This window comes from Tiliqua scincoides, chromosome 3 (assembly GCF_035046505.1).
Source record: "Tiliqua scincoides isolate rTilSci1 chromosome 3, rTilSci1.hap2, whole genome shotgun sequence".
NCBI classification, from domain to species: Eukaryota; Metazoa; Chordata; class Lepidosauria; order Squamata; family Scincidae; genus Tiliqua; species Tiliqua scincoides.
This window is the reverse complement of record NC_089823.1, coordinates 236,404,753-236,428,500: the sequence shown is the minus strand read 5'-3', so window position 1 is coordinate 236,428,500 and position 23,748 is coordinate 236,404,753. Positions and strand designations below refer to the sequence as shown.

General features: G+C 46.0%; 1 protein-coding gene across 1 annotated transcript; it reads right to left on the bottom strand.

Moving 5' to 3' along the window:
* Nucleotides 1-570: 570 nt before the first annotated feature.
* RNPEPL1 (arginyl aminopeptidase like 1) lies at nt 571-23,671 on the bottom strand. Its single transcript, XM_066621949.1, has 12 exons — nt 23,246-23,671; nt 22,912-23,104; nt 16,562-16,702; nt 15,600-15,751; nt 14,713-14,829; nt 10,627-10,862; nt 9,725-9,838; nt 7,825-7,937; nt 6,888-6,996; nt 4,288-4,515; nt 3,482-3,624; nt 571-3,245 (listed from the first exon to the last, which is right to left on the bottom strand). Exons 1-12 carry the CDS (start codon nt 23,563-23,565, stop codon nt 2,973-2,975), a joined length of 2,139 nt encoding a protein of 712 aa, XP_066478046.1. The 5' UTR covers nt 23,566-23,671; the 3' UTR covers nt 571-2,972.
* Between the last annotated feature and the right edge of the window lie 77 nt (nt 23,672-23,748).

The following is a 23,748-nucleotide window of genomic DNA, read 5'->3' as shown; positions in this document are numbered from 1 at the left end:
GCTGCAGTGATGGTATATTCAGTAGGTTTTATGCATTTAAAATTGGCCACTGTGTTTAATAAAGTAGCACAAGTTAACCCCAATTGCAATCTGGTGTCTTCGCTGGGGTGTGTGAGCATAAATAGAATGCTAGATGCAGGGAGGTGGTAGTGCGATGCAAGTATCTTGTGTGTGCTCCCTGAGACATCTGGTGGGCCACTGTAAGATACTGGAAGCTGGACTAGAAGGGCCCTGGGCCTGATGCAGCAGGGCTCTTCTTACATGCTTATAATGGGTGCTTACCTTGCCCCTTATCAGTACTCTACAGTTTGGAGCTAGGGTGCCTAAAGAACTGCTGCCTTCTCCCATAAAGAACTTCCCTACCCCTGAGATCATCCGGCAGGGCCCTCTAGTGCCCCCCAATTATCCAGTGGAAGAAGAGATGCACAGGGCAGTCTTCTCCACCGTGGCCCCTTCCTTGGGAACCTGCTCCTCCAGCAAATTTGTTGTGCATCTGGAAAGCCCCTCCCCACCACAACCCCAGGGGCAGCACAGTGCAGGACAAACCAGAGCCTCAGAACGTCACAAAGCTGAGCTGAATTCAACATTTATCAATGATGTTATCATAAGGCATCAATGTATGTTTAAAAAAAGAATTTCCACCAGGGTTGCATACATTCTCTTGCAAAAATAAAATGCAATAAAATAAAGGCCAACAGCAACAAGGGAGGGAGGAGGGCACTGATGGTTGTGGCTTCTCTGCCAGGCTGGAACTGGTGTCAGAAGGTGCTACAGGCCAAGTGAGGTAAGCCTTGCACCATTACCAACATGGCACAGGTGTACGTGGGCAGAAAGTTCAACATATTCCCCACAAATGAAGGTTAATCCCGGTTACAAAGGAGAGCAAAGCTTGCTGTAACTTCAAGTATCACAACACAGAGGGAGCATTTTTCTGATGCCTGAGTTCATTATTGCTTTGTCTCAGGCTAACATGAAAGGAAGAAAAAAATTCATAAGTCAACAAATTGAAAAAACAAAAAACACTTGTGCTGACAGCAAGCACCTCCACCTGCATGCAGAGGTAAACAGTTTTCAGATTCCAGCCTGAGGTTCCCCACACACACCTCAAAGTATGGCTAAAATGTAGCTGTGCCCATGATACAGTCCCCTTCTATTACAATCAGCAAAACTGACAAGCATCATTCTTGAGTGCGAAGGCCGGTCATGTGAGCAACACCTACAGCCCCTTCCCAGATTGCTTTATGCAGCAGCCAGGAAAACTCACAAAAACAAGAAGGGGAGATTATGTGAGCAAACCAGAAATGAGAAGGAACCCAGGAACCACTGCCAATTCCCACTCACTTGTGCCAATGTACTGCCTGGCCCGAAGTGCATGGGAACAGGGGTCTCCTCCTTGCAGTGGCATACACCAGTGTCCCCAGCTCAGCACATAAAGAAGTTGCTGGGCACCCTCGCCTCCCTAAAGATGGATGCAGTGCATAAAGCATGTGCCCTGTTTCTGTGGACCCCTCCCCCGCGGCAAGACTATTTCCAGCGTTTCCTAGAAGCCTCTTCAAAGACCTTACAGAGTCATTTACTGTAAGAGTCAACCATCAGCTCTCTTCTGCTCACAGACCGCCCTAAATATTCAGAGGACAGCCTGACACAACACCATTTTGCCCATCTTTGGTCACCTTCTGAAGGATGCACTAGGGTCTCACACAGGGCAACCCTCCCTCCCCATTCACTTCTGACAAATACTAACTTTGCTGCCTGTTTGCATCAGATGGATGTTGCATAGTTGAACTCTCTCCACCTGATGGTCAGGGAGGAAAAGCTCTTGTGAGTGGGCAAGAGCCTTTCCTCCCGGCACAGTGAGTGGGCAGCTTGGCTCTGAACACAAGGACTGCATTCAATTTGGAAGTCCGCTGCGGCCTCATTTTTCCTCTGGAGAGAGCCTAAAACACATCTTCTGCAAGGTGCAAGCTTCTGGGCACAAAAATCACCTGATCTCAACCCAGTAAAACCACCTCCATGGTTTCTATGGCCGCAGAGGCCAGAGATACAATCTAACTGGATCCTCTCTTTAAGCTGGCCTCTTAAAAAAAAGCAGAAGTTACACAATACCAAACATGGAAAATTTCTGGTGGAATGGGTCCCTGCTTGCCCACACATCTCCTGTATTACTTTGCCAGGAGGAGCACATCTCCCCATCTGTTTCACAGCTGCACCTCAGGCACTAAGGAAGGCCAAGGCTTCAATCTGTAATAGGATTCAAGAAAACTGAACCCTGACCCCATTGCGGTTTAGCAGGGTGTGAGCGTCCAACTTCCAGCAAAGCAGAAAGACAAGTCAGAGCTGAAGTGTGAGAGGCTATCGAACTCTCCTCAAGTATGCCTAACCATCTAGATGCTGCTAGAAAGAGATTCTGCATTGTTCAAGATTTTCCACCTTCAAAATCACACAGTAAAGAGCACAAAATAAAACATGTTCCCCACCCCTTTTCTTTCGGTTTTAGAAAGTCCATTCTCTGCAGAGGACTGCCCCACCTTCATGATCTTGATCATCTCTTTTTCTTCCTTCATTGGCAACACAACACACACCACTGCCAATTTTGTCTCTCTTCAGAATCAGAGGGCATAGCACCACCCAAGTGCCTGAAACAGAACTATTTCTGTTTGCAGCGAGAGAACAAAAGTCACCCTGGAATTCACCTCCATGATGCATCTTCAAAAGCTCCATCCCGAAATGGTTCCCATTTGCAGCTGGAAGAGATACATCTACATCCCTGATATCTGGCTGTGCCAACACATCAGGCACATGAAGGCACATACGCTTGGATTTTTTTTGTGTGTGGGGGGGGGGGAGTGTCAAGAAACCCAGTCCCCCAGCAGTGACAGCTGCAGTGCAGAGGGTTAAATGGCAGCACTTTGCCAAAATGTCCTCCTTCCTGTCTGTTCCTCCACCTTCAACATCCTGCAACTGTTGGCAAACTAAGCAGACACATTCACGTCCCTGAGAGAAATGGCACCATTTGCAGCTTCTGAGGGTTTCTCCTCCAGCCCAGGAGCTGGGGCATCTGCAGTGACAACTGTAGAGTCCACGGCTACAAGAGGGTTCAAGCCCTGTGTCAAGATCTGCTGGATAGTTTTCCGCAAGTTTGGGTGTAGCTGGTTCTGGGTCTGGTAAAAAACTTCTAAGGCAAAGGACTTCAGAGTGCCAGTGCAAAGGTCCTCATACAATGGAATCGTGTACATCCGAGACATCTGCAAAGCAAACAGAAAAAGATGAACCCTGCACCAAAAGGCAACGCTTCCCCCCTGCTCTGGGCACTGCTGCCCTCCTCTCACATTTCCATCTCCCCCTAGCCTCAGCATCACAAACTGCATCACACACTTGGCCAAGTTGCAGGGGTTCCTTGGTTTGTTGGAACATCTCATGACTCATGCCTAAATCTCATGTCCCAAGAGGTGTGAGGCTCCTCCCCCACAGCAGACAGTACCTGGTTTTCCAAAAAGCGCCGCACTTTGTGGAGGTCAGGATAGTAGTCGTTGCGGACAATGATCTGCAGCCAGCGGATGCGAATCTCTGCATTCATGCTGTCCAACTGTGAGGAGTAGCTTTCAGAGAGCTTTGATATTACCTCTGAGAATCAAACATCAGAGAGTTACGACTTGGCAGCAGAGTGATTGGTACTAGAAACAGAGAAATCATAAAGGAGAGGAGCTATTCCTACCTAGATAACTGGCAAGTCAGACCCAACCAGAGCCAAACACAAAGAGATCCTCTCTCCCTCAGCATCCACAGTCACCCCTGCTGCCGACTCTTCCTCCTCCTCCAATGGCCAGTGGAGGAAATGCTGGTAGCCCAGCACTCCCGCTGCAACTATTGTGGGAAGCAGTAGCACTACCAGATGCCGAGTGAGAGGCAAGTGATGCAGGGAGGCGTCAGGGGTTACGCTCCCCATTATTCCAAGGGAAGGTATTGAGGTGTTTGCCTCTCTCTCTCAGTGTTGAATTCCACTGCCACCATTTCCTCAAACAGCTGTAGAGGGAATGCTGGGCTTCCAAGTGCTATAAATGTCCTCTTTTTCCCAACACGTGCAGTCTAACCTAACTCCATTTTGGTTTCTGGCTGGCACTTCTGTAGCCCCTCCTCCCCTTAGCTACACCACTGCTTAGCCCCCAATCATATACTTAGCTTACATGGAAAATGTAAACACCACAAGTAGAAGTGGGGTCTTAGATACTCTGATCTAAGTGGGCACTGCCAAACATAGCTCTGACCTGCCCACTCCACAAAACTCACCATGAGGCAGTGGTGACCCATCCAATAATCTGTCCAAGAACAGCACAGTTTGGAATGTTCGCCACTTTGTGATGTCAACACTGCCAGCAGCAGCAAGAGCATCCAAAGGCTCCATAGTCCAGAGGCTGAAAAGCGTCTCCACTGGACTGGTCAGACTGGATCCCTGAGATAAGTCCGGTTCAATTAGAGGAGGACCTGTTGCATTCAGCCAGCGTTCAAATTCTAGTCCTGCAATAAGATAAAGGAAGAAAAGTCTATCAGTGACTGGCTGGAATCTCCAGATTTAGAGGCAGGATGCCACAGAACAGCAGCTGCTGGGGGCCTGTAACAGTGGCCAGAGGGCTTTGTGGACTTTCCAGAGACAGCAAGAAGGCAGGACTAGGAGGCCCTTTAGACTAATCCAGCAAAACTCTTATGTTCTCCTCCCTATAGCTACTGCTAGCTCACTCCACCTGCCCCATGATTTGGTCCCAAAGATGCTACTGCTGTCACCAGCACCATCTTCTCCCCCGTGGCCTCAGTCATACTCAATTTCCTTAAAAAAGGAAGAGGCTCTTTATTTAGCAGAGACATCCAAGAGCCAGCATAAGAGATTGCTGCTGCTTCATGACAAAGTGCAAAGAACATCACAATTTTAGACAGATGCAAAAAGGGCTTTGGGTCCATACATGAGTTTCAATCGAGTTGCTGCTAAACTGAATCAGGCTACAATCCTATGCAATCTTTCTAGGGAGTAAGTCTCATTGAACGCAATGGCAATTCTGAGTAGACATGCGTAGGATTGGTCTGTCAGTCAGCAAATGACTGCTGGGAAGGTATACAACATACCCATTTATGCAGTATGCAAATCCAGCACTGGGCTTCCAAAATTCCTCCCCTTGGAAGTCAGTCAGGCATCCATTCCCCTAGCTCAATGTTTCTCAAACTGTGGGTTGGGACCCACTAAGTGGGTCAGGAGCCAATTTCAGGTGGGTCCCGATTCATTTCAATGTGTATTTTGGGCAAGAGGTCTGGTCTAGAGAGTAGAACTGCCATTAAGCTCAAAGGTAACATCCAAAAGTCATCAGTTTGAGATCACCAGAAGCTTCTGTGACCTTGAGAAGCGACTGACAAGCTAAGCTGAGCTATTCCAGCTACTCTTTGGTAAAAGAGAAGAAGCTGTCTCTGCTGCCCTTTGGCGAGAGAAAAGGAGCTGTTTGTCAGTCAGCATGGGAGGCAACCACAGCCAGAATTTATATCAGACTGTGAAAGATCCATTTGGAATGTTGTTTGTTTTTGAATGATTAGAACTTCTTTGTGATTGTAAAAAACCCCTAGGGCAGTGGTTCTCAAACTTTTAGCACCTGGACCCACCTTTTAGAATGAGAATCTGTTAGGAACCACCAAAGTTATGTCATGACCGGAAGTGACATCAAGCAGGAACACTTTTAGCAATCCTATACTGCAATCCTATCCACACTTACCCAGGAATAAGTCCCATTTACTATCATTGTTAAAAGCATATAAATAGAAGCCTGTTAAAAGTACAGGCATGTAACATTTCCCCAAATGCAGTCACATACCATGGTAGTGTCGAGTCTGATATATTAGAAATAAAATATTGAAATGATTGAGGACCCAACCTTAACTTGGCTCACGACCCACAGTTTGAGAAACACTGGCCTAGGGCATTTAAAGAAAGCCTGCCTATATGAACTGCCTTGGATAGTCAAAGGAGTAATCCAATGACCAAGAAAAGCTGTATACAAATACCAGTTATTATTAATACTATATTTTTAATATATGATACCTGACGCTACTATGGTATGCAACTGCATTTGGGGAAATGTTACAGATCTTTACTTTAAACATGATACTATGTATATGCTTTTTACAATGATAGTCAGTGGGGCTTACTGCCAGGTAAGTGTGGATAGGATTGTGGCCTTTGGGATGTTTGGGAAATTTTTTTTAAAAACAGAACAGCAACTGCTTGGGTGGGGGTTAGGAAAGTTCTTTAAACTTATATTAATTGTAAACTTTTAATTTACTAAATTGATTTGATTAGGTTATATGGGGGCATAAAAAATTTTCCTACTTGATGATGCCACTTCTGGCCATTACATCATTTCCAGATTGATGACATCACTTCTGGTCGATCACAACAGTTTGTCATTCTAAAAAGTGAGTCCCGGTGCTATAACATTTGAGAACCACTGCCCTATCTTTTAGGCAGTTAATTAAAACCTGGTTGTTCAGGAAAGCATTTACTACTACAGGCGTGCCCCCTTATCCTCAGGGGTTCCGTTCCAGAACCCCCAGAAGATAGCTGAAACCGCAGATATGGACGAACGCCCATCCCTTTAGTCTGGGCGCCACCTCACCTCTGGGTGGGGCTTCTGAGTTCAGCAGAGCTGATAATGATAAATTACTCAGAAAATGCAATTAACAGTTTCTGGTTTCCTAAAAAAAAAACCCTTTATCCAACCCATAGCTGCCACATATAAGTTTTCTTGGTGAGAAATGGCAACTGCATCAATTCTACAGACTGAGTGGGTTGTCATCTTATGCCAGTGTATCGGATGGGCATAAGATCAGGTCATTGCTGTGCTCCTTCCCACCTGTTTTGCTTTCAATGCATTGTTCTTTCAGTTCTGGGAAGAAAGTCAGGAAAGAGTCCAACAGATCATGGGCCACCACACTAGTGAACTTGTACTTCTCAATGTAGGCCTGAAAGGGAGACAGAAAACAGAACATAAGAACAGCCCCACTGGATCAGGCCATAGGCCCACCTAGTCCAGCTTCCTGTTTCTCACAGCGGCCCACCAAATGCCCCAAGGAGCACACCAGATAACAAGAGACCTGCATCCTGGTGCCCTCCCTTGCATCTGGCCTTCTGACATAACCCATTTCTAAAATCAGGAGGTTGCGCATACACATCATGGCTTGTACCCCGTAATGGATTTTTCCTCCAGAAACTTGTCCAATCCCCTTTTAAAGGTGTCCAGACCTGTCGCCATCACCACATCCTGTGGCAAAGAGTTCCACAGACCAACCACACGCTGAGTAAAGAAATATTTTCTTTTGTCTGTTCTAACTCTCCCAACACTCAATTTTAGTGGATGTCCCCTGGTTCTGGTGTTATGTGAGAGTGTAAAGAGCACTCGCTATCCACTCTGTCCATCCCCTGCATAATTTTGTATGTCTCAATCATGTCCCCCCTCAGGCGCCTCTTTTCTAGGCTGAAGAGGCCCAAATGCCATAGCCTTTCCTCATAAGGAAGGTGCCCCAGCCCCGTACAGGATTTAGGAACTGAGAAGCATCAAGGAAAAGGGTAAGATAACAAAGGCAGGGAATTATCAGCAGGGAAAGCAGGGAACAAATGTTCCAGAGCAGTGGTTTCCAAACTGTGGGTAAGGACCCACCAGAGGATTGTGACCTGCTTTTTGTTGGGTTGCAAAACTAACAAGCTGATAGGCACTCTCTCTTCCTATATAGTTGGACTGAAATATACACACATGTGGTTAACACCCTAGCCCTGAAACCCAGGTTACTAACCCGGAGGAAGGCATCAAAGTGTGCTGGGTCTCCACAGAGCTGAGACAGGTAGTAAACAAAGCAGTAACCTTTCTCATAAGTGAAGAGGTTCATCAAGTTGCTGGGATTCACACCTGGATGAGGGAAGGCACTGGGTCAGGCAGTGAGAAAGAATGCAAGCAAAGTTTCTTTGGACTACGTTTTTCTTCCCCACTCAAATCTTTATTTTAACTACTACTGATGCAGCTCCATTAATGGACATGGCACTGAGTAATAGCTGATAAACAAAAGGTAGACAGTTCCCTCCCCCCAATGGGCTAGCTGTCTAAAACAGTCAGTGGGGAAGATGACAAAGGGAGGAGAGAGAGACACATGGGTAAGCAAAGGTGAACATGCAGCTCCGTGTACTTGAATATGGTTACAACTGGGAATGCCAAATACTTTAAGAAAAAGTGGATTCTGAGGGGATTGTAAATCCTCAATATAAAATACGAACCTGAGACGTGAAAAACAAGTCAAGCTCCCTTCCATTTTTCCACCAGGTAGCACCACTGGTTCATACAAATTGTCCCCAGCTTTGACTTTATGTGGGCTGTATGAGCTATTAGAAGTTGATTAAGGTAGGTTGTCTGAACACATAGACAGGCCAGGACACTGGAGTATATTGGATAGGCTTTTGAATGATTAATCTTGACAAGCAATGGCCTGGATCTCCCTCAGGAAATCTACTTTCTACTGTCAAGCAATTTTGGGCTAGCACTTGGTTAGGTATGAAAGACCATTATGCAGTATAATCTTTATAGACAGTAAAATATGACAAACGCTGGAGAATCATAAGAACAGTCCCGCTGGATCAGGCCAAAGGCACATCTAATCCAGCTTCTTGCATCTCACAGTGGCCCACCAGATGCCTTAGGAAGCACATAAGATAACAAGATACCTGCATCCTGTTGCCACTCCCTTGCACCTGGCCTTCTGAGGTAGCCTATTTCTAAAACCAGAACCTAACACATACCCATTATGGCTTGAAATTTATGATGTTTCTTCTAGAAATCTGTCCAATCCACTTTTAAAGGCATCTGGCCAGATGCCATCACCACATCCTGTGGCAAGGAGTTCCACAGTCTAATTACATGCTATTCTTTTGTTTGTCCCAACACTCATTTTAGCGACTATCCCCTGGTTCTGGTGTTCTGTGAGAGGGAAAAGAACATTCCTCTATCCACTCTACCCACCCCCTGCATAATTTTATACATCTCAATCATGTCCCCGCTCAGGCGCATTTTGTTTGAAAATCTGTCAAAAATGCTGACAAAGGGCATACTCAAAATACTGAATATGACTTTTTTATAAAGCATACTATAATCATTTTGTCATAGAATCAGGTTAGATTTAAAAGGTTAATTTATCTACACCTTCAATGCATGTTAACATGTGGAGTTGCAATAATTCCTCATTAATCAACAGTGGTATGAGTTTCTCTTTTACACTGAGCAGCTGCTGTGAGAAGCACTGAGTTCAGTTTGTTTGAGGGGGGAAAACCATCCCACAGAGAATTACAAAAGGCTAAGTATCCTTACTGAGAAGGGAAGGGTAAATGCCAAAGGGCTGTGTCAGGAAATTCAAATTAACCAGCAACATATCCTGTAAGGCAAGTTTATTCGCTGTCCCTGATTTAAAGTGACATTTAAAAGACAAGCAGGGCCCATTATGCAGTAATATTTTAATGCTTGATCTCTCCCAGTGACATGACATTCCTGCTGTGGAACTGACCCAAAATTCAGCTAGCTATTTCAGGCCCTCAGAATGAGATTACAGCAGCCACAATCACGTTTTACATGTGCAGCCAAAGCAAGCTCCCCCCCCCCCCCCACACACACCTGTCTGGTTTTACAAAAACAGAGGTCCAGGCCAAACATACCTGGTTCCAGCTTAACCTGAAGCTTGCTAACAGGGTTGTCCTCCCCAAGGAGCTTCATTTGTCTGTGGAGGGCATCCAGACGGAAGGCAGTCTCCAGGCATGTAAAAGCAGCACCTGTCCTCCCACCAAAGAAAATTGCATTTATTTAGACTAGTCACCTGCAGCTAAATATTTGGCTTCTGTCTGTCGCTTAATAAGTGTTCTCAGGTGCACCTCTTATGGTAGTTCTTGTATTTAGCAGGGAGAGAGAACAACTGTCCCTATTCAGTCTAGCAAAGCGTCTTTTCCAGTGGCTGTTTTTGGCATCTGTTTATTCTTAACTATTGTGAGCCCTTTGGAAACAGAGAGCCATCTTTTCACATATTTTGTTATGGAAACCACTTTGTGAACTTTTCTAGTAAAAAGCAGCATATACACAAAGACAACTGTAACGTTGTCAGCATTGAGAGTGCGCCCCCCACCTCTGGCATTACCTTCCCACTCAAGCTTCAGCCACACGGAAATGAGCCATCATTAAAGAACAAAGGTGAGCTCTAAGCTGGACCATAAAACCTCTTCAAACTGTGGTTTCAGATCCTGCTTAAACAAGTGAACAAATCTGATTCTATTTAACTGGGGACAAACCACCTGATTCTGAGTCCAGTTTTAATTTGTTCAGCATGTTTAAAAGGGAGTGGCCACAAGAGCAAAAAGTCCCAGGACAACATCTGCCAGACACACCAACAGGTGGGGTATTGTCCATTTCACAGCAGAATTGCAGCAGTACAGAAGTCCCTGCTAATAGTGACAAGCGCACTGTTGAAACAAGCTGCCTCCTCCACTGGCCTAGGCAATGTACAGAAGTAGTGGGAAAACAGGGTCTTGGACACACTGACCACCCTATGAGACAACCTGTGGCTTACCATAGGTCTCAGTGGTGATCCGGCGCTGAGCGTAAGTGGCCAGCCCCTCACTCAGCCACATCTCTTCCCATGTCGCATTGGTGACTGCATTGCCAAACCAGCTATGGGCCACCTCGTGGATCACATCAATGATGAGAAACTCATCACTCTCCAGAATGGAAGAGATTATGAAGGTCAGGCACGGATTTTCCATGGCAACAATAGGGAAAGAGGGAGGAAGAAACACAATGTCGTACCTGGAAAGGACAGGTGAGAGAATGATCAGATGGTCAGTAGTTATGGAGTCAGAATTCTCAGTATGTGACAACATACAGGAAGGAAGGGTTGGGACCCACCAAGTGGGTCGCAAACCACTCTGTGCACCTTTGTGCTTCTCCATTATCATTCAGTTATGAACCAGTTAAAGAGAAGCAGCCCCAACAGAGATCTTGGGGAACCCACTTTGGCCTTCCTCCCCTGGGAAAACTGCCCATTTATTCCTATTCCCTGCTTCCTATTCCTTAATGTTACCAATTCATAAAAGGACCTGCTCTCAGATTCCAAGACTGCTATGCTGGTGAGGGGCTTTGTCAAAAGCTTTTTGAAAGTCCAAGTAGACTACGTCAACTGGATCACCTCTATCCACGACTGCTGAGATTCTATGTCTAGAACACTGATTCTCAAACTGTGGGCCTGGGACCCACCAGTGGATCATGACCCTATTTTGGGTGGTTCACGAAACTGACAGGGCAGATTAGACTATGTGGATCAAGGCTTAAACAAGCTGCTAATGGGGGGAGAACTGCTAGCCAAACATCATTACAGCCACAACCCTTGGCATTTATAAATCAGGCAGCAGCTCTTGAGCTTCTATAAGAGTTTGAGAACCACTGCTGTAGATTCTACAGTGTTTCTCAAACTGTGGGTCAGGACCCACTAAATGGGTCGCAAACCAATTTCAGGTGCATCCCCATTCATTTCAATGTGCATTTTCTATTTTTAATATATTAGATCTGAGGCTACCATGGCACATGACTGCATTTGGGGAAATGTAACAAATCTTTTAACATGCTACTATGTATATGCTTTTAACAATGATAGTCAAAAGGGTTTACTCCAAGGTAAGTGAGTAGGACTGCAGCCTTTGGGAAGTTTGGGGATTTTTTTTTTTAACATATCAGCAACTGCTTGAGAGAGGGAGGAGGGTTCTTTATTATAAATAATTTTTTAACTTTGTAAACTTTTAATTTACTTAATTGATTTGATTTTGACATATAGGGGTGCTAAAAATTTTCCTGTTTGATGATGTCACTTTCGGCCATGACATCACTTCCAGTGGATTCGAAAAGACTGTCATTCTAAAAAGTGGGTCCCAGTGCAAAAAAGTTTGAGAACCACTCACTGCTCTAGAACAGGGGTGCCCAAACCCCGGCCCTGGGGCCATTTGTGGCCCTTGAGGCTTCTCAACGCGGCCCTCAGGGAGCCCCCAGTCTCCAATGAGCCTCTGGCCCTCCAGAGATTTGTTGGAGCCCACACCGGCTTGATGCAACTGCTCTCAGTGTGAGGGCGACTGTTTGACCTCTTGCGTGAGCTGTGGGATGAGGGCTCCCTCCACTGTTTGCTGTTTCACGTCTGTGATGCAGTAGCAGTGATACAGGCTAATAAAAGTCAGCCATTTATGCATATGTTTAAAATTAAACTTAGCAAGTGATTATGCTATGCAATTAAAATATATTATTAATTTAGCAGTTAATGGGAAAATTTATACAAGCTCAATAGTGCTTAGCATAAACAAATATTGGCAATAAGATAATTAAACAAATTATGCTCACATGTTTAAATTTTAAGCCAAGAAGCATATTTGGTCTCAGTCTGTAGAAAGTGCAGGCTAATTGGCAGTTTTACTGAGATAGCAGAAGAATGTCTCTTTGACAGCCTTCCAAGCAGATAAAGACATAGGAGTTTGGGAGTGACACACACTCCCTCCTGCTTGCTTTTACTAATCATTTATGTTTACTTATGTTAATAATGTTAATGCAATGTTATGGGTGAATTAGTTAAGTTTATATGTTTAAGAAATAAGGAAAATGTTATGCATTTAACAAACAAATATTAAGAAATAAGAAAGTGTTAATATGTATAGCAATGCTTATATGTTCAATACTAGAGAGCATTGTTCTGGTTTTTGTCTCCAAACCCAAACAACAGGCAAGCTGTAAATCAAGGAATGTTTTTAACTAAAATGTCAAAGACATCAGATAAGAGTTTAAGCTTTAAACCACTGTTTGTGAAGGAAGCTAGAATTCCCAGCTGTCGGGCTTAATTAGTATGATAAATGAAGCCAGGCTGAACAGAGTAGTTTCATTTAAAAATACACTTCCAAGCTTGAATGCCTGCTTCTGAACAGAGAAAGCACATTAAAAGAAGATTTTTGTATTTTGAAACATTCAGGCTTTTGAACAGAGAACATGCTGAATTTTAAAATATAACTCAACAGGCTTTCCAAAATATGCACTGGGAGAGCTGTTTAAGGCTAATTACACAAAGGCAACACACCAGAGCATAATGGAAGTGTCAAAGGATCACACAGTTAGCATGCAAGCCAAATATTTTAATGCTTAATAGTTATTGCTTAGAATTATAATCAAAATATATGTATAAAGGCATAGTAAAGAGTTTAACTGTTAATAATAGTAAAGAAATACACAAAATAGTAAAAAGCCATTAAATTAGACCATTAAGGCTGCTTAAGTCTCAGATGTAATTCAAATTGCAACCTTAGCAGAAGCCTCACAGACAAGCTCATAGACCTGGAATGTGAGCAAAACAACTCCCCACAGACAAGACTTCTCTTCCTTCTTCAAAGGACTTTTAGTCCAGCTTGTTAATTTTAATTGGAACTAGAGAGGTACACTCAAAGAGAGATAAGATATAACATACAGGAAAGACAGATTTATAAGTAGCCAGGAAGCAGCTGCACCAATTAATTGGGAAAGAGATATAGGTTATACACAGGTTAAGAGATAGTACTACCATTTTAATGAGAAAGTTTATCTTGTAGGACAAGCAGAGATGTTTACTGAAATACAGACACTTGCAAATCAAATGGACAGGAACAAGATAATATGAGAAACCCCTAATTAGCAAACATGCCTAAGAATCTCTGTCAAGAGGTAAATGCTGGCTGAAGGGGCTAGAATTGATTAAAATAAAGAGGAAAGTCTCTTAAAATCCTTATTTACAATAAGAATTCAGTTTGCCTTGTATAAAAAATAAGTTTATATACATATTAAGAATTACAGAAAACCAGAGGTTTAGTTTAAACAGAAGTTGAAAGCCCACAAATGACCAAACAGAAAGGAATTTAGACTACTTCTGTAATAAATAAGTAAACTGTGCCACCTAGTGGTTGTTGGAAACAGTGTTTTTGTATACATATTTGCCTTATATGGAATCTGTAACTTGAAACTGACCAATCAGATGCTTCTAAATCTGTGACCAATCCTGAGAAAGCCTCCATTTCTGATGTCATAACCCCAGCCAATGACAGTGTGAGATTTTCACACAAAGAAGCCAAAATGCTATATAAATAGAGACACACACCGGAACAATGCTTTTCTCTTCGAGTGCTGGGAGTTCCCACATAGCTCCCATTGCTCTCTCCTTTTGGACAGGAGTCCCTGAGAGGCCCGTTGCTGGCAACGAATAAAGCTTGCAGACGATCACCACTCTTGCCTACCGAGTTTGCTTTTGAACTTTGCTGCTGACCTTGCAACAGCAGCAGCAAAGGAAAGGCCAGCCTTACTTTGTGCAAAGCCTTTTTATAGGCCTTGAGCTATTGCAAGACCTTTATTCATTTATGTAAACTTACGTAAATTTATTCAAATTTTAAATGCAAATTAATTCTTTTTCCCCCGCCCCCAACACAATGTCAGAGAGCTGATGTGGCTCTCCTGCCAAAAACTCTAGACACCCCTGCTCTAGAAGATTAATTAACCAGGACTTACCTTTGCACAACCCAGGCTGATTCTACCTTCAGCAAAGCTCACTCTTCTATATGCTTAATAATTTTATATTTAATTAAGCTTTCCCCAGTTCCCAACTTACCTTCCCCATATATAGGGCCCATAGAGACTTTCTGCAGCACTTAGCCAGCGCTCAACCCTACCCGAGAGTTTGCTGACAGCTGTTGACAGAAGGCACGATTCTGCCCATACTCTGCTCCTGTTACAAAAAAGCAATAGTCAACCAAAAGACCTCACACTGGATCCAGGATTAACTTTATTTACCAGTAATTTTGTGACCCTACTCTAAAATGTTGCATTTCCAAATACAATTCCACATACGATTTTAGTTTTTAAGTGAACTGCCTGATAAATGCTGATTAAACACAGGTCACATAACACAGGCCTACAAAATTGAGGGTCAGAAAAGTTTTTCCCAAACTTTATGGTGGTTTGATATGAATTTGGGGTGCCAATTACAAAAATGGCATCCGTTTTGCCCTTTCACATCTAGTTTTGGAGATATAGCATAGCCTCTTTAGTGAATAGTTGAAGCAGCTTCCTCATGAGGAAGTTGCTTGAACCATTCACTAAATCCATTACGGGTTACAAGCCATGATGTGCATGTGCAACCTCCTGATTTTAGAAATGGGCTATGTCAGAATGCCAGATGCAAGGGAGGGCACCAGGATGAGGTCTCTTGTTATCTGGTGTGCTCCCTGGGGCATTTGGTGAGCCGCTGTGAGATACAGGAAGCTGGACTAGATGGGCCTATGGCCTGATCCAGTGGGGCTGTTCTTATGTTCTTATGAGAATATGTAGATGTAAGGCCTACTTGAGAGATGCCTGGCAGCACCACTGTCAGCACTGCACAAGCTGCACAGGGCAGCAGTACATGTTGGCAGGAACTGTTTTGCTGACCCATCCTGCTTACAAAATTCTAAGCAGCTTTGCAAATGAACACAGCTAAAGCAGGCCAAGGTAGCTTACCTAGGACCAATGTCTGCAGGCACAAGGTCTCCTGCGACCAGTGCCACCAGATAAGCAGGGACTGGATATTCCATGTAGAACTGGTAAACGCCCTCCTGCTCCTCATACGTACTTTGGGTAGCACTCATCAACACATGCATGCCCTCAGGAGCCTGAAAAACACAATGTGCAAACGCTGATAGGATTGCTGTATGGGCTGGGTCTATGTATGTAGATATGTTCAAATTCTGCACATTCCATCATTGTCCTGGTGGAATCTGTAGCATGCAGCACCTTCCACTAGCTATAACATCTCCTGGACAGAAGTACAAGAGAAAGTGGCCAGGCCAACCTCCAGAACATGCTACTGCAATGTGTTATACATGGGGCTGCTCTTGAAGATTTCTTGGAAACCTCAGTATGTACAAAATGCAGCTGTTAGGTTACTTTCTGAAAGTGGTGCCCCATATTGAACACGTCCTAGAGAGGTTCCTCTGGAACCAACTTTGATGCCCTTCCAGTGCCACAGAAAGACTTTTCTTACTTGCTTAGCATTCCAGCATGTCATACAGATGGTCTGAATTACTGCTTTATGGTCTGGCTGGTTTTTATTGACCAATGCTGCTGTCTTTCTGTGCTTGTATGCCTTCACTGCTTTATTTTATTATACTGTTTTATTCTTTTAATTGCACTTGCTGCAGATCTTCAGGGATCATTTTCAACTCTGCCTGCAGGCAGCAGGGATTGAATCTGAGACCTTTTGCATGCTAAATATGCACTGTACAACTGAGCTACACCCTTCTCCATTCTAAAACAAGAGTGCTCCACAGAGGCACTCAACACAGGTTAGTTATCTCTTAGCTGTGAAAATATGCTGAGCGTGCCTGCTTGCTTTGTAAATTTAAACCATATCAGTGCACTATAGACTCAGAACAGCTCAAGTGAGGCTTTCCTCTCCACAGAATCCTAAGCAGCATACCCACCTTGACAATGGCAGAATAGGTACATTTCACAGCTGGTGTGTCAAAACAAGGGAAGAAAGAGCGATTGCACACTGAATGGCCTTGAGTGAAGACAAATGGCTTGGAGTTGCCATAGGTCAGTTCTGGATCCAGCCACCAGATCTGAAGAAACAAGAAGGAATATATGAGGAAAATGACAGAAATTTAAAGGAAGAAAGCAGCATGAAAACAGAGAGGGTCAAATATATATTTCAATGAGAGTATGATGAATTGAGAGATCATCAGCCAATCAGTATCCTTTAGCATATGATGGGGGAAGAACACCCACCAAGGTATGTACCTAAAACTTGGCTTTGCACATCCTCGTTGACTGGTTAGAACAAATGAATGAAGTGCCCTCCGTGTGGAACTCGCTACCCTAAAAAAGAGCACCAAGCTGCATCCTTGTCCACGTTTTGCCAACAAGACAGCACCATTTTATTCAAAAACATTTTAAAAAAATATTAATGTTGGGTCACTCTGAAATGAATTTAAATTTTATTTCGTTTTAATTATTACAGATGCTGGATTGTAAATGTTTTGTTTTTAAACGTTGTTTGTTTTACTGTCTGACTGTGATATCGACGGAGCAGCAGAAGCCTCACTGCCAGTGCCCCTTACTCCCTGGGTGTCACAAAGTGCTTTACAGCATATTTGCGACACCCAGTGCTGGTGCAGGGGCAGCATTTGATTGGGTAGTCAGATTTTTCCACAGACATCAAATTAGACCAATCTTGCCCATCAGCACATTTGTATGTATGGTGTAGCTACACCAGTAGCCAATCAGTCCTTTCTATCTACTTGTTTGACCATTCCAAGTACACTGGGGCAATCTGCAGAATTCAAAGGTGCCCACCTTGCTAATTTGAGATAGATTTGGGTTCCAGGCTGCAAAACTAATAAGCCAAGCAGTCATACACTTGGGATTTTCCAAGCATGAGCCTTTCCATACAGCACCCTGCTCTGTACCAAATAGCATGAAAAATAAACACTCTTCAGATGCCTGTCTCAATTATAAGCAGAACAGTCTGGAGTGCAGTGCAGAAACAGATGAAAATTAATCCAGAATGATGACAACATCTCTAACAAAATGTCACAGAGGTCTCCAGCTCCGGGCAGACTTCCAAGCCGCCACACAGAGAAGAGGGCATTCCACTGTCTCATTTTTTAACTTGGCCAACAAGCATGGCTTCCTCTCCTACCAAGAAAAGAACAATAAAAGCCCTGAGTCACACAACTAGAAAGCTCAAAGAGGTTTTAAAAAGTACGTTTTCCTTTGCCACATCAGCTCAAATGGCAAAGAGATTAGAGAAACTTATCCACCATATAAGGATACATCCTCCTAATGTTGCACATGATCAGCCCTGATTTCTCAGCCTCATCTATCCACTGGGTTGCTAGGAGGAAAGAATGAAAAGGCCCATGTGTTTGAAGAAAAAAGGGATGTCTCTCCTGCCCTGGTGCTTTGCACAGCAGAGCAACAGGACAATACAAGACCCTCTGTAACTCCTAGAAATTTAGTTTTCCCAAGGGTTACGGCAGTGGTTCTCACACATTTAGCACCGGGACCCACTTTTTAGAATAAGAATTTGTCAGGACCCACCGGAAGTGATGTCATGACCAGAAGTGACATCATCAAGCAGGAACATTTTTAACAATCCTAGGCTGCAATACTACCCACACATATCCAGGAGTAAGTCCCATTGACTATCATTGTTAAAGGAATATACATAGTAGCTTGTTAAAAGTACAGGACTGTAACATTTCCCCAAATGTAGTCACATAACGTGGTTGCATCAAGTCTAATATATTAAAAACAAAATATTGAAATGAATGGGGACCCACCTGAAATTGGCTCACAACCCACCTAGTGTGTCCCGACCCACAGTTTGAGGAACACTGAGTTAGGGTAATAGCAGCTCAATCCTATCCTGGGATGGCCCTGAAGCAGCCTCCACTGCATGCTTTGGAACAAGCGACCAGGCAGCAACAGAGAGGTAAATAAAGATATTTTATACTTACCTACTCTGCTGTTGTCTGGTTACCAATGGCTCTACATGGATCTGCCCCAGCTCTTTGTCTTATGTTCTCCCAGAAGCACCTGGTGGGCCACATGAGATATAGGAAGCTGGAGTAGATGGACCCTTGGCCTGATCCAGCAGGGCTCTTCTGATGTTCTTTGGTTAGTCATGGCCCTAACCAGCCACCATTTGAGGCGCTCTCTCATCTTACTGACAACCTGCATGATTTTGTGTATCCATCTGGCTATCTTCTCCTGAAAAGGAAGGAGGAGGAGCTGGAGAGGTCTTGTGGGGGACCCTGTCCACTCCATGGCATCCTGGCAGGATATATCATGTCTATTAATTGAGACAGAGACATGAAGTCCACCTTCCTGAGCAATCTGATTTGTTGCACGCTTGACAGAACATGCATTGCCTCCCCTCTGATGCAGACATGTGGAACTACCTAGTGCCTATTTGGACTCCCAGATGCACCAGGTATCAGGGACCTCTTCTCCAAATTCACCACAAACCCCAATTTCTGTAGGCATTTCGCAGTGTTTTTCACACCCTGAAAAAACCACCACCTTATACAATGCATAGGATTATAGTCCTAATGCGGAGCCACGGCCAAGTGAGCCACCAGCTGAAAAAATTTGGCAACCACTGCCCTCAGTCTTCAAAATAAAGTTTGTTACAGTCAAAACCTGAACATATTTCAGAAGCACTGCTAATACCCTCTCTATCAAGGTAAGGATGTCAAGGTAAGGGTGGGGTAAGGATGTTCAGGAATAACCTAGCGTGGTGAACTGTTATCCTGGGGATGATATTTTTATGCTTATACATTATTACCTGACCACAGCAGCAGGACTGTGCATACAATAAATAATATTGGAGCATAGCTGGTAACAGAATGCAGTGGTGTCACTAGGCTTTGCGTCACCCGGTGCGGGAGGCCAGTGCGTCACCCCCATGTGCAATGCACCCCCTCCTGTGCAGTGGATGGTGCCTCTAGCATGCACACAATGCTAGATCTAACTGCAGCCAAGTTCGGAGGTGCCTGCAAGCCCTTCTGAACTCAGCTGCAGGTGCCTCTAGCGTCGTGCGCATGCGCGAGGCTCGCACACATGCACACGACCCTAGATCTAACTGCAGCCGAGTTCAGAAGGGCTCGCAGGCACCTCCAAACTCAGCTGTAGGTGCCTCTAGCGTTGTGCGCATGCGCAAGGCTCACGCACGACACTAGATCTAACTGCAGTCGAGTTCGGAAGGGCAGGAACTCGGCTGCAGTTTTGAGGCTGTGGCATCGTGCGCTTAGTAAGCGCGCAGGGGGTGGGGGCGTGTGGCGCGTCACCCCCCCACAGCACGTCACCTGGTGCGGCCTGCACCCCCCTAGCGATGCCAGTGCAGAAAGTAGAAATAGAAACACATGGGAGAGGCCCTTTATGGAGAATGTCTCATGACACCGTAAAACGCAGCCTTGATGCTGCAACATGACATTGATCCCCATAGAATATGTGCTCTTGAGTTATGGAGAGGTTTCAAGCACAGAGTTAATCATCTATTAATCCAACTGAAGCAAACAGTTCCAGGCACTGAAATGAACTAATAATATATTTACTCTAGGAACAAAAAAGCTTCTGTTTATCCAAAGGCCATCTGGAACTTAGCAAAAACTGGGGTGAAACAGGCAGGTATAGGGGTTTGGGGGCAAAACAGCACTTTGACTGACACTGTGCCAAACTCATACTGGTGAAAATGTAGCAATGGCACCAAGCTAAAAAAGGGAAATTTCATAAATCCAATATTTTCCTTCTGTCAATGCATTAAAACCCTTTGTTAGAATTTCTGTTAAAAACTGTTCAGATCAAACTAGGATCCAACAAGTCTAATACGCTCATAGTTGCATGCTTTGGGAAGCTCACAAATAAAAGATAACAGCAGTTGCCAAACAGAATGGAAATCAGGTATACTGTACTGCCCCTAGAGAAGGTTCCATTCTTAGATATTACAACCAAAGGAATTGACTGGCTGAGCAATTACAGTTTTGGCCGCAGTCCTAACCAACTTTCTAGCACTGACATAAGGGTAATGCAACTCCGAGGAAAGAGAATAAACATTGCCTTACCTTGAGGAGGCCTCCATGACTGTCCCCCAACTGCAGGATGCAGCACATGCCCCACTGGCACAGCTATGCCAGTGCTGGAAAGGATTGCACCCTTTGTCTCATGAGTTTTAAAGCCACCAAAGCTAATGGCGATCCTCGCATCCTTTGGCAACAAACTCCAAAAAGGAATTCTGTTCAGTGTCAAAGTCCTTTCTATTGTTTGTTATGTACTTACAGGCAATCAGGTTCACTGGATGAACCCAAGTTCTAACAGTTTCCTTTGCTAGGGTTCAAGTCTTAGTGTTTGAGAGAGAATAATTTCTCTCTATTATTAATATACTGTTTTTAGAAATAAAAATGTTATTTACCCAGGTATTTGTATCCCACTTACTTACCCAAATGTGCTCTCAAGGCAGCTCACAATATAATAGAAACACAATAATACAGTAAAACAAAAAAATGCAATACAAATAAATAGGCAACATTAGCTACACTATCAAGTTGACTTACTATGATGACTAACAGCAGAGAAAAACTCAGGCTACAAAACCATGGGAACCAAATCACCAAATGCTTACAGGAAATTTTATTTCCACAAGACACCTAAAACTCAACAGCAAATGTATAGTGCTTTCTGTGTGTATAAAGTGCTTCATGTGTATTATGTTGATGTTGTCCTTATATTTTCTTAATATGTTTTTAGCCTGCCTTTCCCCCCAATAACATGGGCGCCCAAGACAGCTTACATAAAATAAAAAATAGATCATAAAAACAATGACATAAACCAGGGGTGTCAAACTTGTTTCATACCGAGGGCCGAATGGCATTCATGATGCCTGCTGAGGGTCGGAAGTGATGTCGTTAGGCAGGAAGTGATGTCATTAAACAACTCATTACCAAAAGTAAGCACTTTTTCTCACTTAGGAATTCATTGACAGAAGAGAAAACACACAAATCTTTATCATATTTCAAGATATGGGAGAGCCCAATTTTTGTGAGGGCTGCCCTTTTAGCAGTAACATCTAAGCACTAATCAGCAGCTGAGAGCCTGAGGGCCGGATAAAAAGCTTCGGCTGGCCGCATCCGGCCCATGGGCCTTATGTTTGACACCCCTGACATAAACCATCAACATAAACAATGCAGTGATGAAACAGAAAAAATCAGAGGCAGCAGGAAAAAATGTCACAAAAGCATCAGTAAGACATAAACATATAACATACAGGAGCAGAAAAATGTAGCAGCCTGTATGGTAAGTGTGATCATCCCCATACTGCAGCTGATGAGTGGAGACAAGTAGGGGCAACCTGCCTACCACCCAGTAAGTTCATCACAAAGGCCAGATGTGAACAGGAGTCATCGCCTTGGCCCCTGTGCTACAACAAAGTGGCCAAAGTGAAGAGGGAGGGAGCCTGCCAGCCCTGGGAACCCCATTTGACAACCAGCAAATGTGAACATGGGAGACCCAGGTTCAAAACCCCACTTGGTCACTACACGGGAGTTTGCTTTATTGGGACCTTCACTGCCCTTCTCAGACTGCAGCCCACCCCCAGCCTTAGCAAGAGAAGTGGCCTGAAGACACCTGGTGCAACCACCTCAGGGATGTGTGGTGGGTGGAGAGATAGGTGAGGCAGAGCCTCCCCACCAAAAGCCACTGTGTGAGGTGCTCAAGCACACTCAAACCATGAGCAAAGCTTAGGGAGGCTCTATCTCACCTTGTCAGGTAGCTCCAGAGGGGAGGCTCTGCCTTGCCTGCCTCCCCACCTGCTGCAGGTCCCTGAACCACCTTACTGGAGGTTCAGCTGGGTCTGGTCAGTGCCTGGATGCCTCTGGGGATCTGCACCTGCACGAAGAACTTGTGGAACTGTCCATCACATGCCTGGAGAGGAAAGCAACTGACCAGCAAGCCACCTGCTTTGGACACCCTGCTTGGCAGCTGCACCATGAAGCCCAGGAAGTGAAAGCCCAACCCTTTGCATGTCTACTCAGAGGAAAGCCCCACCGCAGTCAACAGGCTTACTACCAGGTAAGCGTGTAAAGGATGGCAACCCTTTGCATGTCTACTCAGAGGAAAGCCCCACCGCAGTCAACGGGCCTACTCCGTTGGCCAGGCCAGGCCAGCGAGGCCAGGACTGTGGCCTGGGGCTGAGCAGCCCATGCAGGCTTCCTGGAGCGGCCCCACCGGCTCTTCCCCCAGCGCCCCCTGCCCGCCCGGGCGCGGTACTCACGGCGGGCGCGTCGACGGCGGTGTAGCGGACGATGAGCTGGAAGGGCTGCCGGGGGTCGAGGGCGGCGGGCAGGCTGACGGAGAGGGCCGCGCCGAAGTCAGCGAAGGGCTCCAGGCGGAAGGGCAGCGGGCGCGCGGGGCCGGCGGGGCCGGGGAAGGTGGGCGCGGGCGGCGGCGGGGCGCGGGGCGCGGGCGGGCGGCGGGGCGCGGGCCGGGGGTCAGGCGCAGCGCCGAGGGCGAGGGTGCTGAGCGGGCAGTGCGGGTGCGGGTGCGGGTCGGCCGGCGGCGCGGGCGAGGGGCAGCGGGGCGCGGCCGGCGGGTCCCAGGCGGGGGCTCCGGCGGCGGCGAAGGCGAAGCCGCAGCGCTCCTCGCCGGCCCGGCAGGCGCGCAGGGCGACGGAGGCCACGCGCAGCGCCGGGTGCGCGTCCAGCACCAGCGCCTCCTCCTCGCCGCCGCCGCCGCCGCCGGGCCCGGGGGCCTCCGCCGCCTCCGCCCGCAGCTCCAGCACGAGGCAGCCGGCCAGGGCGCGGGCGTCGGGCCGCAGCTCCAGCCCCAGGCGGAGGTGGCGCGGGCGGAAGCGCGCCCAGCTGGAGGCCGAGGCCACGTCGGGGGGCGCCGCCATGGAGGCCGCGGGGCGGAGGCGGCTACGTGACATCCATGGGCGGCGCGGCTGCCTCACCGGCGGCTCCGAGGCCGCGCCGCAGCCGGGAAGAGGCCCTGCCCTGCCCTGCCCTGCCCGCGCCGGGTCTGGCCGGCGACGCTCCCGCCGCCGAGGTCGGGCCGCTGGGCGGCGCCAGGGGGAAGCGGGCGGCGGCCGCGCCGGCAGCAGGGGGCGCCC

Bases quoted from the DNA above. Each gene is read 5' to 3' on its own strand.
- RNPEPL1 (XM_066621949.1), bottom strand. From the start codon at position 23,565: ATGTCACGTAGCCGCCTCCGCCCCGCGGCCTCCATGGCGGCGCCCCCC. The intron at 23,105-23,245 runs AGCCCCCGCCTG...GCCCCGCCGCCC, and splicing joins TTCGCCTTCGCCGCCGCCGG to GCCCGCGCCCCGCGCCCCGC. The intron at 3,625-4,287 runs GTGAGTTTTGTG...TTTGATTCTCAG, and splicing joins TGGGTCACCACTGCCTCATG to AGGTAATATCAAAGCTCTCT.